The 13,301-nt window shown below is 54.0% G+C and overlaps 1 protein-coding gene across 2 annotated transcripts in view; it reads left to right on the top strand.

Moving 5' to 3' along the window:
- The window catches only part of RALY (RALY heterogeneous nuclear ribonucleoprotein), a 116,881-nt gene extending 105,803 nt beyond the window's left edge, over window positions 1–11,078 (top strand). For both annotated transcript variants that reach the window (XM_048321669.1, XM_048321668.1), the window contains 6 exons: window positions 3,444–3,491; window positions 3,670–3,830; window positions 4,203–4,316; window positions 5,161–5,306; window positions 9,161–9,209; window positions 9,433–11,078. In XM_048321669.1, the coding sequence (XP_048177626.1) occupies window positions 3,444–3,491; window positions 3,670–3,830; window positions 4,203–4,316; window positions 5,161–5,306; window positions 9,161–9,205 (514 nt within the window). In that variant the 3' untranslated portion in view covers window positions 9,206–9,209; window positions 9,433–11,078. The remainder of the gene's footprint in view (window positions 1–3,443; window positions 3,492–3,669; window positions 3,831–4,202; window positions 4,317–5,160; window positions 5,307–9,160; window positions 9,210–9,432) is intronic.
- Window positions 11,079–13,301: the final 2,223 nt, after the last annotated feature.

Genomic DNA, 13,301 nt, shown 5'->3' with positions numbered 1-13,301 from the left:
ATGGAGAGGCAGCACATGCAAACAATCCCCCTTCAGTTATGAACAGCTGCATTTTGAACCTGAGTCAGTATAAATGTTGTTTGATTGCTAAAGGCAAACAAAGCCAAGGCAGTGAATGCAGCAGGAGGTGTTCCTTGAGGCCTTCCTGCTTTCCAGCCTTTGCCTCTGCTTGTCCCTTATTTTGAAAGGGTGCAGTGTCACCGGCCGATAGAAAAATGGCAAAAATTATTCCTGTACACAAAGACAGACCTGCCAGGTCGCTGAGAAACAACCCCTCAGTCTCACGATGCTTTATCCTACATGCAGTGAAATTTTCAGGATAAATCACCCATGCTAAGGCACTCCCTTGTACCAGCTGTTTTCCTGGATTCATCTGGGAAGACCTGCCCTGTGCTCATAGCCCGATTCCAGGGATGCTGCTAAAACCATCCAGCCACTGCCTCCCTGGGATCACCTGCTAAGCCACGAGTGACTGGTGTGTCACAGCAGGGTCACACAGCCCCAGACTGCCCCAAACCCCTCATTCCAGCCCCCTGCCTTCCCTGAGGGCTGTCCCATGGTCAAGAATCAAAGCAGCACTGCAGAGGCTGGGGTTCGTGTTTTGGGAAGTCAGGACCAGCTCCCTGGGATAATTATGCCCTTAATTCCTTTTGAAAGGATGGAAGTATCTCCAATCCCACAAGGATTCAGGGCCAGGGCAGGAGAACCCCCACCCTCGGGCTTTGCACCCACAGATGCTCTGGGGCCCCTGCCCTGCAGTCCAGGCAGGGTGTGACCCCCCACTGCCTCTGGGAATACCCTGCAGAACTGCCAGGAGCAATTCCCACCAGGAAAACCCAGGGCTGCCCAGCTTTGCTCCCACATTCCCCATGGAAATAGGGAATAACAGAGTGTCATAACATTGCCAGGGTTCATTGGCCACTTCATCCAGCAGATTGACTGCTCTGGGAAGAGGCTTGGGGCTTCACATGAGCTTTTGGGCCTCTCTATCTTTGGATCTACAGATATTGGAGGCTGAGCTTCCTCCTGTTGGTGCTGGAGCCAAGCCCAGGAGCAGGGCAGAGGTGCCCAAATGCCTCAGGGCAGGGGCAGTGCTGGAGATGGAGGTGCCCAGGCCATCCAGGGCTCCATTCCTTGTTTGCAGGTGCCAGGCTTTGCCCAGGGCAGTGCTGTGTGCTGGGACTGAGGCTGCAGCTCCTCTCCATCCCCATGTGTCCATGGAGCGGCCCATGTGTGATCCCACAGCTCTGCCAGGGAGCAAAGGCTTGGAGGAAAAGCTGGCTCAGACCAGGAGTGTGAAATGGGGTCAGGTAAAAGGAATTTGGGCATCTCAAAATTTTGCCAAACACTCCCAAGCTTTGTGTTGTTTATGAACAAATCCTGCCAAGCTCCCTCGTGGTCTCCAAGCCACGGGGAGCTTCCAGCAAGAGCAACACCCCATGGAGGGTGTGGATAAAGGCACTGCTTCATCCCACTTGGAGCCCTGGAGCTGCAGGGAGATGCCACTGTCTCCTCTTGCCTGGGACTGGGGAGAACATTGTCTCTGCTGGAGAGAGAGCCAGAAGCACTTCACCAGAGCCTGTCAGGATTGAAAATATTACAAAATCACAGCAATTTCATTTGAGTTGCATCTAAGGAGAGGGAGAAAATTGAAGAGGGAGAGTCTGACAGTGTAGAAGCATCCTTCTTCAATTTTCCTTTCAAATGGCTTCCTGTTTTGATGGTATTTTGTATTTATTGGATTCAAACAGACCTGGAGTCAAACATCCTCGGTGATCAAAATAAATTGGCAGGCTGAAGGGAGCTATTTTCTTGGAGAATTTTTGCATCTCCAGGTTTCACCCCAGGTGAAATCAAGTTACCAATCATGAAAAGCTCCATGGAAGTGCCTCGTTCCCTGCTGTCCATCCCCTCAGCCCCACACACAGCTGGGCTCATTCCAGCAGCAGCTGCCCTGCGAGGAAGTGCCTTTCCCTTTCAATCCAGAAGAGGGAATAAGTAAACACAGATCATGCAGTGGTTGGGACAGAGGCTGTGGGATATTCCTGTGTCCTCTGAGCCCAGCAGGAATGTTGGCTACAACTCAGGTCTGAAGGGGAGGGCACCTGAAAAGAATCTGGAATTCATCGGTCAAAAATGGCTGTTTTCCACCAAGCAGTGGAATCTGGAAGGGTTGTGGTGATAACACCTCCACAGCCACATCTCCCCACCAGTGCTCTTTCCTCAGGAGTGCAACCCTGCTCTCCCCATCCCACCCTCAGCCAGCTGGGAATGCCACAGGCAGCAGCTGCTCAGAGATAAAGCCCAGCTTTATGGAATATCTCCTCACTGAAGTCCCCATGGCAGGGCACTACTGGGGCAGGAGGTGCATGAGCACCCTGGCACCAACTCCTTGGCCCCAAAGCAGCTCTGGTGTATCCAACCACCCTCAGGTTCCCCCAGGGCACAGGCTGGGTCTCCACATGCTGCCACAGGCATTTGGGGAACCCAAGGAGTGTGGAAAAAACACATTTAGGAAGCCAACCAGTTACTGAAACTTAACACTGGCTGGGACCTCAATGCCAGCATAGGCAGGAGAGACTTCCTGCTCCAAACCACACCCCACCAGCCATCCCAGCCAGCCTCACATTGTTCTTGTCGCTTCTGTCAAAGATGCAGGGCACCAAATTTACTCTCAACTACACACTTGGGTGGTCATCCTTCCCTCTCCCCTGTTCCTCCTGGCTGAGCCCGTCCCTCTCCCCGCATCAATCTATCATTCTTCCCATTCTTTTCAGGCAGTTCAGGAGGCAGGACAGACTTTGCTTTCTGGGGCTGCACTAATTGTCTTTGTTCAGAGCAGAGAGGAGAGACCACCAGCATCACCTCTGTCTTAGGCAGTGTGAACTGAGCCTCAGCACGCCAGGGAAGGGTGCTGTGTTCAGCTGGGGCAACTGATACCAATGTGTGGGGTCAGACCCCCTGGTTTTTGCTGCCTTGTGAAAAAACAGCTGCAGCAAGGGGGGAATGTGTGTTACTGGGTCTCCGGAGAGTGGGGAATGCTCCTACTTTAGGTTAAAATGCAGCTCAAGCTTAAGAGAACAGGACGTGGGCATTGCCTGGCTGGGGGGAGAGAGGTTTAAATTAATAAATATCCCCATAAATATGCCCTTCGTCCCGACTTTCCTCCACACACATCTTGCTCCTCCTTGAGATAACCAGGCTAACACCCCTCTGCCAACATCAACCTCTCCAGTGCCTTCAGCCCCCCAAATCTTCCTCCTGGGCTCAGCCCATCTCCCTGCAGCCAGGACTGTCCATGTCCTGCTGGATGAGAGTCCCTTATGAAGGAGGATCAACCTATTTACCCTTGGTGGCCCTGGGGGCACTCAGCAGCCCGTGAGGGGGCAATAATAATGAGTTACCAGCACTAATTAACCCATGATGCCCTGATGTCTCTGCAGTGGCTACGACTTCGATTATGACTACTACAGAGACGACTTCTACGACAGGTCAGGCGTCAGCCAGAGGGGCTTTGTGGGGCAGGGGAGGGAGGGATTGGGGTGCATGGGGTCCAGCCCAGCCTGTGGGGTGGGATCCGATGGCCGCGATCAGCGGGAACGCTGCGGGGGCTGGGGCTGGGGCACCCCACGGCAGGGCTGCCACGTCCTTCCTCTGCCTCCCCCTCAGGATCTTCGAGTACCGGGGCCGGGTGTCGCCGGTGCCGCGGGTGGTGCCGGTGAAGCGGCCGCGGGTCACCATCCCCCTGGTGCGGCGCGTCAAGGCCACGCTCCCGGTCAAGCTCTTCGCCAGGTCGGCCGCCATCGCCAACAGCTCGGCCAAGCTCAAGTGTGAGTGTGTGCCCGGGCTGGGGACACGCGTGGGGCCTCCCAAAAAACCCCTCAGAAAGCCCCGAACGCCTGGAAAGAGCAGCCCGGCTGCGGGGGGTGCGGCTGGGGAAGTGCAGGTGCAGCCTGAGCGCGCCAAAGGCCGGCCTCGGCCTCCACAGCCTGCCTGAAACAGCGCCCACAGGCTTTTTTGGGAGCAGCCCCCCAGCTTCCCTGCCAGTTTCCCAGCGAGCTGCCAGCCCGGGATTCCTCCGTGGTTTTTCTGTCTGCTCAGGAAGTGCCCTGGGGCAGGCGCGGGGTGGGGCTGCTCCGCGGGTGCTCTGCAGGGCACTGAGTGCCTTCCTTTCCTTCCTTTCCTTCCTTCCTCCCTCCAAGTGAAGAGCAGTGAGCTGCAGACAATCAAAACTGAGCTGACACAGATCAAATCCAACATTGATGCTCTCCTGGGCCGGCTGGAGCAGATTGCTGAGGAACAGAAGCTGTCTGCAGGTCAGTGGGGTGCGAGGATGCCTCAGGGCTGGCCTTGGCATCACAACTCCCTCCAGGCTTTGACAGGGAAATGTCAACCCCCAGGTTCCAGGGTAGAATCACAGGCCAAAATTACACACCAGAATTCCTGAAGTTAATGGAGTTGGGGTTTAAAATGATGAGATTTTTTTTTCCTTTGTCATATCGTTTATATTTTTTTTCAGTTTGCTTTTTTGTTCTACTATTCTGTTTTACTCTGTCATATCCTATTGTATTGTATCCTATCCTATCCTGTCCTATGTTATTCTCTCTCCCTTTCCTTTCCTTTCCTTTCCTTTCCTTTCCTTTCCTTTCCTTTCCTTTCCTTTCCTTTCCTTTCCTTTCCTTTCCTTTCCTTTCCTTTCCTTTCCTTTCCTTTCCTTTCCTTTCCTTCCCTTCCCTTCCCATTCCCATTCCCATTCCCATTCCTTTCCTATCCTATCCCTATTTTATCCTATCCCTATTTTATCCTATCCTATCCAAGTTCTATTTTAGTCTGTTCTCCTCTCTTCCATCCTATCCTACCCCTATCCTACCCCTATCCCTATCCCCATCCTATCCTATCCTACATCCTATCCCTATCCCTATCCCTGTCCCTATCCTATCCTGCCCTGCCTGGCTCCCACAGCCTTGTTGGGGGATGTGGAACCTTCTCTGCCCTCTCCATGGTCTCCCAGGCCGCTTCCTCAAGATCAGCAGAGCTCCCCGCTGCAGGAAGCCTCTCCATCACTGTTATTTCCCCACGGCCCGGGTGTGGGGGCCATCTGACCCCGGGGTTCAGGCTGTGGCCCCCGTTCCCAGCCCTGACCCAGCTGTTGCCCTGCAGAGGCCCGGAAGAAGGCGGAGAGCAGCAAGAGCGAGGTGTCCCAGGAGGACACGGCATCCGAGGCCGAGGCCAACGTGGAGGAGCCGCTCAACGGGGACGAGGGCGAGGAGGAGGGACTCGCACGGGAGGAGTGTGAGGATGAACTGGTAAGAGAGCTTGGGTGAAACATCCCTGCAGCAGAGCAGTTCAGTCGTGGGGCACAGCTTTACTGGAACTTGCTAAATCCCCAGGAGAAGTAGTTTTTCCTTCCTTCAAAGAAATTGCTGTATTTAAATCCGATTGTTGTTCACAGCTTATTCTTCCAAACCTCCCTGCTGCCTGCAAAAGCACTGCCCATGCAAACCTGTGGAGGTGCTGAAGGAAACATGGTTGGCTCTTGAAATTCAGACATTTATACTTGATTGCACAGCTAGGAGTGGTTTAAACCACACTGCTCTGCTCCCAGGTGATTCTTAGATGGATTTAATCCCATGGCAAAGACAGGCTGTGTTAGATGAGCTGCATTTGCAGTGCCCTTGCACCTGACCGGACATCCACAGAGTCACAGGAGGGTTTGGATTAGAATGAACCCTAGAGAACTTCTCGTTCCACCCCTGCCATGGGCAGGGACACCTTCCACTATCCCAGCCTGCTCCAAGCCCCATCCAACCTGGCCTTGGACACTTCCAGGGATCCAGGGGCAGCCACAGCTTCTCTGGGCACCCTGTGCCAGGGCCTCCCCACCCTCACAGGGAAATTCCTTCCCAATATCTCATCTAACCCTGCCCTCTGTCAATGTGAAGCCTTGTCCTGTCTCTCCAGGCCCTTGTCCAAAGTCCCTCTCCAGAGGCACTTGTCCCATGGCACAAACCAAGGTCTGACCGAGCCAGGGCACCCCCAGCGAGGGCAGTGCCAGCACCGCTGGTGCCAGGCACACATCTGCCCCACTGCTCCTAGTCCTGCCCCAAGCAGGGGTGTTCCTGGGGAACCCAGTGACAAATATGTGCCTTTGGATGGGAGCCCAGTGTTTGGGTACATCACAGGGCATACCAGGCTCTGTGTAACCACTGCCAGCACTGTCATTTATCCCAAACCAAACCTTTGCTGAGAACAGGACCAGTTCCAGATCCAGGCTGAGGCCAACAGGGCTCCAGGGTAGAAGGACATGACCTGCCCTGAGTGGCCCCTTGGCACAGCTCCAACCCATCCCCACTCCAGCACTGCTGGTGGCAGAAGTGAGGATGAATCTCAGCCTCCCTCTCCTCTTCCTCACCTCCCCTCCCTGGGGTGGCCATGCTGCACATCCACAGCATTTCCCCAGGCCTAAAAGCTCCTCCAACCCCAAACACTCCCAGCTGGTTTGTGCTCTCCTGCTCTGTCCTGCTGGAGCCATGATGGGTGAGGGCTCTGAATAGGGTCCTTCAGCTGTTCCAGGTTTGGGGCCTCGTGGCTGGAGTCCATGAGTCCTGCCAAATCTGGGGGGAGCTGCTTGAGGGGAGACGTCATTCCAGGCACTGGGAAGAAGAAAGGCACAAGCTCTGTGCCAGGAAAAGGAAGTCCAGGTTTGAATTACATCAAGGGAAACAGAGGGTAGAAATTAGGGGGAAACTTACTGATGTTAATGCTGATAAAGCAGCACACAGCCTGTCACAAAAAACGGGCAGTTGTCTGCCATTGCTGGGGTAAGAAAATAGTGGAGAGACATCTGCTGGCAATGGTTTGGGAAGAGCTGGTCCTCATTATGAGGAACAAGATGTCTATTTCAGCTCACTTACATCTCTATTTTCTGTAACTCCCTGGTCCTGATGTGGCATCAAGACCAGAAATATTTCACTGCCAGCTTCAGACAGGCTCCCAAGTGCTCTGGATGGTCAAGTCAATGTGTGCAGGCCATGTGCAGGGAGCTCCTCGAGCCCTGCAAGGCAGCTTGCCAGAGCCAGCCTTTGTATTGCTTCTGACCTCAACTGAGCACTTTTGCACCAGCACTGAGCACTTCTGAAGTGTCCCCAGTTCCTGGGGAGTGACTCCTTTGTCCCACATCTCTCTGGCTCACACACAGCAGTGTGGCTGTCACCATGGACACTGCTGTCCATGGACACGGCACCCAAATGGGGTCCCTAAAATCCCTTTGGCACTGAGGGGCAGGGGAGTGACAGGAGAAGAGTCAGAGGTCACTCAGAGCTGATGGAGATCATTGAGTTCTGAGCCATACATTTGGGTATGGAAAATATTTAGTAAGTGCAGTTGGATTGGTGGTCGGTACTGTTCACTGCACTTACTATGGGATACAAAGATCATTGTGTACGTGCCTTAAATGTCACACTTGTGCAAAAAAGGTCACCTGCCAGCCCAGCAATGCCTGATGTCAGGTGAGGGGTGTCTTGAGGGATCTGTTCAAGGGGAGATCCCTGCACACAGACAGCTGCTTTGGAGGGAGAGCTAAAAGGTATCCTGATGTGTTCAGGTATTCACAGCACACAGTGGTTGATTTGCAGTCAGATTTTCTTCTGTTTTCAGGGAGGTTTGGTCATTTATCTGCCCAGTCTGCATCCAAATGGTTTTTGGGGTTGATGCTGGGGGCTCAGTGAAAGTCTCACACAGTAAAAGCCCAGATGTCCTGGGCCTCCTCGGCCTCCAAGGCAGTCTCACATGGGATTTTGCCAAGCAGGTCCCAAAACAACCCAAAATCTGCTCTCCTAAGTTCAGGGATTTGATCCTGCTCTTGGTGTTGGTCACTTCTCTCAGGTTACTCAGGTTCACAGTCCCATGGGCTCTGCAGCCAAGGCTTCTCTCCACCTTCACATCCCTGACCAGGTGTTCCTTGGCCATCAGGAATGAGAACAATGTTTCCCCTGGTCAGCTGGGTCAGGAACTTACTCTTGAGGCTCTCCAAAAGTCTCCTGTTTCTTGCTCCAGCCCTGCTCCTTCCCCCCAGATGCCAGGGTGGTGGAGGTGCCCCGTCCTGCAGCCCTCCAGAGGAGCCTCTGTACCCGTGGTGTGAGGAGATGCCTGCCATGGTGTCAGCCCCATTGGGCTGTCCCTGATCCTTGCCCCCAGCAAGGACACCTCCCCTGGCTTTCAGGCACAGCCTGTTTCCTTGCCTTTCCTTTTGGACTCCCTCGTGTCCCCTGCAGACAACTGCTGGATCCATTTCCATCCCTGAAATGCTCCCCCTGTGCAGGAGGTTGAACACTCCTGCTGAGCACCCCATTCTCCCAGCGATGCTGCACTGCACAACAGCTCCAGCAGGAAATTCCAGACAACCACAAAGGCTGGAAAAGACTTGCAAGACCATCAAGCCAGTCCAAAAACATGCCATGCTTTCCAAACCCCCTGCATGGGGAGCAGTTCAGCACCATTACTGTGGTATTTGTAGTGATGAATGTGTGTTACCATTCTGGAAAATGAGTTCTGCTGCAAACTGGGACTGCTGCAAACAGTTCCCGTGCTCAGCAGCAGAATCAGGACTCTGATTTGCCTCTGTGGACTGATGCACGCTGGCATCACGGGGCAGTTCCAGGGAACAAGAAACAGGATGAGCGGAAACGGCCTCAAACTGTGCCAGGGGAGGTTTAGATCAGAGATCAGGGAAATTTCTTCACTGAAAGGGTGGTCAGGCATTGAAACAGTTGCCCAGGGAAGTGAACACGGAGGTGCTGGTTAATGGTTGGACTTGATGATCTTGGAAGTCTGTTCCAATCTAAATGATTCTATGATTCCATCACTTCCAAGCCCAGGAGGGAATTACACACCCCAGGTCTGTTTGGCAGAGCCGTTTCAGAGTAAGGAGCCAGAGGAATTGTGTGGTTTTGCCTGGGCCTCTGTTGTGCCAGCAAGCACAGCCCTGGCCCCTGGTGTCCATACCAGGTGTGTTTTGTAGCTCCTCCATCACACTGAGCACCCTGGCACTGCTCTCCCACACCAGGGGACCAGCTGGTGGCCACATGCGAGGTGTCACAGCGCCCCAGGCAGGGCAGGAGGGACACGGGGGTTTACTGTTTGTGGTTCCTTTTCCCTGCAGGAGAACAGCCATTACACAGATGTGGAGGATGCCAGACTACAGTAACCAGGTACAGCTCCCCTGCTGCTGATTCTGAGCCAAAGCTCTTGTTCTGTGCATGTTGGGCTGGGGGGTTGCTGCTTCAGGAGAGGCTCTGTTCCACTGATCCCCTATGTGGAGACATGGAGCTTGGCTGCTCAGCTGGGTCACTGGCCAGTCCCTCACCCTCTCTCCTAAATGACAAATCTGTGGGGTTCAAGGACAGTGCTGTAGCTCCCCTTTTCTCCTTGCAGCCCACCCAGAGCAGCTGTGAGCAACAGTGTGAGGAAAGCACGAGGCTAAACCCTGTCCTGGCACGTTGAGCAAGACAAGCTGAATGGAAGTGCTGCTGTCATCTCTACCTGGCATTCAAAGAAGAAACATGGCCCAACATCTTCCATCCATCTGTAAAGCAAAGGCAAAGAAAACTTATCCTCCCAGCGGATCCCCACCACCCCTGCAATGGATTCGGAGCTCTGCAGCCAGAGGCAGGAGCCAGACCTGCACAACCCAGAGCCACCACAGAGATCAGGAGAGCAGCTGTGTCCCCAAGGGAGCCAGAGGTGTTCTAGAGCTGCTTGCAGGAGAGCAGAGAGAACTGAGCCCAACCCAATAAAGACATTTTTCCTGTGCGAGGTGAGAGCCAGAGCATTTCCTGACTGGGGGAAAAGTACTGTCTCAGTTTGGACAATCTGTGTTCCTGTGCTGAAGATCTTGTTGAGTCAGAGGTGTGGGGTGAGCTGTCCCCCAGCACGGCCACCTCCTGTCACGTCTCTTGCGCCCCATGAGCTGCTGTGTGTCCAGGGTCACTTCCAGGTGGAAAGGAGTCGGTGCTGGAGCAGCTGCTGCGCTCTGGGAAGCTGCTTGAAGAGGGGAGGGGAGAGGAAGCTGCAGGAAAGCAAGTGATCCCAAGCAGGAGAAACCAAGGACACGTCACCCTCAGTGATTTGGTGTCCTCATTCTCCACCATGTAAGGGCTGAGCAAGCCTCTGCAGAGTGAGGGGTGCCAGCAGCTGTGGATGAGACCCTTTCCTTGGACCAGCTGCTCCCTGGAAGGAAGGGAGCTCCTCCTGCAGCCTGGAGCCAGAGAGATCAGCCCCTTCCCTGGCTGCCCACATCTCCTCCTGCCCCGGTCAGGGCACATCAGGAGAGTGGTGCGACAGCTCCTGCTTCTGCCTGAGCTCCATCCCCGGGGTGACAGCGTGCCCGAGGCTGGGGACAGGGAATACCCCGAGCACGATGCATGTGGGTGTGCCAGCACCCCCCTGCTCCCCAGATCCCAGCTGCTTTTGCCCCCTGCCCGGTGCTGTGAGCAGAGGGCTCATCGTGGGACCCCCGCACCCGAGAGGCCTCAGCCGTTCTCGTTTCTCCTTGCTGGGCTTGTCCTGTTTTCCCGGGGTAGACGGGACTGAAACTCCCACAGCACTTTTTTCATACATGGTGTGTCCTGCCCACCCCCTTCCCCTCCAGAACACACACACACATCAGTGCTTGGAACCCAGAGTGCTGTCCACACCTTCCCCTTGGCCAATCCCTCCCACACCTGGCCCTGGGTGGTCCCAAGTGCTCCAACCTCATCCACGGCATCTCTTGGAAGGGTGAAGGGAAAACAGCTCCAGGCTGTTTCCTCTCCCTGGCACCATCCTGGAGCATGCATGGCCCTTGAAGCACAAAGTTTCCTTTGCATTTCTTAGTTTGGGCTGCTTGAGGAGGGCTTGAAGGGAGAGCCCATCCTTCCCCTGTGGTTCCTGTGCAATGTCTGCACCGTGCTGTCCTGAGCTGTTCTCCAGGCCTGGAGAGATGAGCTGCAGGTGTGGCTGTGAACTGACTGTGATGCTGATGTTCGGGAGAGAGGTGACCTTGTACATACAATCCTGTATAATAAAAGAAAGAAATCTAATCTGCCTCCCCTCTCTTCTGTCTGCTGTACACACACACTTCTTTCTTCTGTTCCAGACAAGGCTTTTTTCCCTTTCCAAGCCTCCGCTCTCCCCACAGGATTTGCTTTCCCTTCCACAAGGTATATCCCACTGGGCTGACCAAAACATCTGCGTTCACAGGGGCTCTGGGATTTTTCCCTGGAGGCTTGGAAACTTCTTTAATGCAGGAGAGCAGGGGCCAAATCCTGGCCTTTAATCTCTGGATTTTTCACTTGTCCAGCTCATAACAGACTGGAAAAATCTGGCTGCTTTGCCAGTTTGCACAAGCCAGCAGTGCCAAAAACTGCTTCTTAAGCACAGTGTTGCTCTGGTTGGCACCAGAGTGGTGTCAGGAGGGACCAGTGACCACATGGGGAGAATCCCAGAATGGCTGGGGTTGGAAAGGACCTTAAAGATGATCTCTTCAGGACACCTTGCACTGGACCAGGTTTCTCCAAGGCCCATCCAACCTTGGTGGGTTCTTTGTGGCTGAGCCACCATCCAGCACTGGAGGGCAAAGCTGCCTGAGTTTATGGTGAGTCTGAGATGTTTCAACATCCATCTCTCCATGCATCCTGCCATCAGTCAGCAGTTCCGTTCAAGGTGAGAAAAGCAGCAGCATCAGACTGATGGCTGGGTGTCTGTGGCTGGAAGGAGGAACAACAGGAGGGGGAAAAAAAAAAACCCAAAACCAAACCAAGTCAAACTGGCTTTCAAGAAGATGGAAATCAGCCCGACCTTCAGTCATGTTCCCAGCTCTGAGGTGCTGCAGTGCCTCAGGGGCTGGGGCTGGGTCACTCCACGGCCAAAGTCTCCCAGCAAACAACTGGTTTGATTTTGTTCATTATCTTGGGAGGAGAGTGAGGGACTGGGGGAGCTCTCAGGCCCCTGTAGGGCAGCTCACTCCGCTCCTGGCTGTAGGTGGGGCCCCAAGGAAATGAGTTCTGGGGTTTTGGTGCTCACCAAGGTCTTTCTGTGACGGTGAAGAGAACCCACACGGAGAGGTGAGGGGGCAGCAGGGGGTGGGAAAGGGACACCCCTGACCCCTTCATGCACCCTTTGGGCCATAAACCAGCTGCACAGCTCCCTGCTGGCTCCAGCAGGAGAGGAATGGGCAGCCAGGAGGGGTCACCCCTGCTCTGAGGGGCTTTCCCACATTAGGTTCCCACATTTCCATTTAGGTGGGAAAATCCCTCTAAGGCCACCCAGTCCAACTGCCCCCAGCTCCGCCAAGGCCATCACTGACCCATGTCCCCGAGTGCCACATCACCTCTTTTAAATCCCTGCAGGGATGGTGACTCCACCACTGCCCTGGGCAGCTGTTCCAATGCCTGACCACCCTTTCCATGAAAAAATTTTCCTTCATATCCAACCTAAACCGCCCCTGGCACAGCCTGAAGCCATTTCCTCTTGTCCTATCCCTTGATATCTGAGAAAAGAGACTGGCCCCCAGCCACATCCCATAAAGGAGGGGGATTCTCCTTAGCCCTGCTGGTGGTGCTAATGTATTCACAACAACGGTTTTTATTGTCTTCTGTGGCAGTAGCCAGATTACGTTCAAGCTGAGCTTTGACTCTTCTTATTTTCTCCCTGCATAGCCCCATGACACTCTTGTAGTTGTCCTAAATTGCCTCCCTGTTCTTCCAAAAGTCATAAATTCTTTTTTCCTCAGTTCCAGATAGAAGTTAAACCAACCCGTTTTTCTTCCCCATCTCATCTTCTGGCTCATAGGCACAGCCAGCTCCTGGGCCTTTAGGGTTGGCCTGGCTAACAGAAAGATGTGTGGGGTCCTCCCCAAGGCCCTTTAAACATCCATGATGCAAAAAAGATGTTTCAAATTCCGTGAGCTTTTGAATGAATGTAAAGGGTCCCACCCCATATGCACCCAACCTCCTTTTCCATGGTCCAGCATCCCCAAGGAGTCGCTCCCTGTAAATCCCCCCTGTCCTGCTGGCATGTGGGAGGACAAGGATTGGGCCAGTCCATTCTCTCCAGAACAACCCCACAGGCAACAATTAATTCAACATCTGCATAGTCTGAAGAAAGCTCATAGTCAGAAGCTGAGTAGCTCAACTGAACACGTACCAGTTGCCACGTGTGAGCTTGAAAAAAGCTTTTGTTAAAGACTCCTGACCACCCACAGAGAGGATGTCCCATTCCCAAGTGTCCTGGACCTCACCTGGCTTCTCACTTGGACTGCTCTG

Source organism: Corvus hawaiiensis, chromosome 17 (genome assembly GCF_020740725.1).
Source record: "Corvus hawaiiensis isolate bCorHaw1 chromosome 17, bCorHaw1.pri.cur, whole genome shotgun sequence".
NCBI lineage: Eukaryota > Metazoa > Chordata > Aves > Passeriformes > Corvidae > Corvus > Corvus hawaiiensis.
This window is presented reverse-complemented; position numbering and strand designations above follow the sequence as displayed.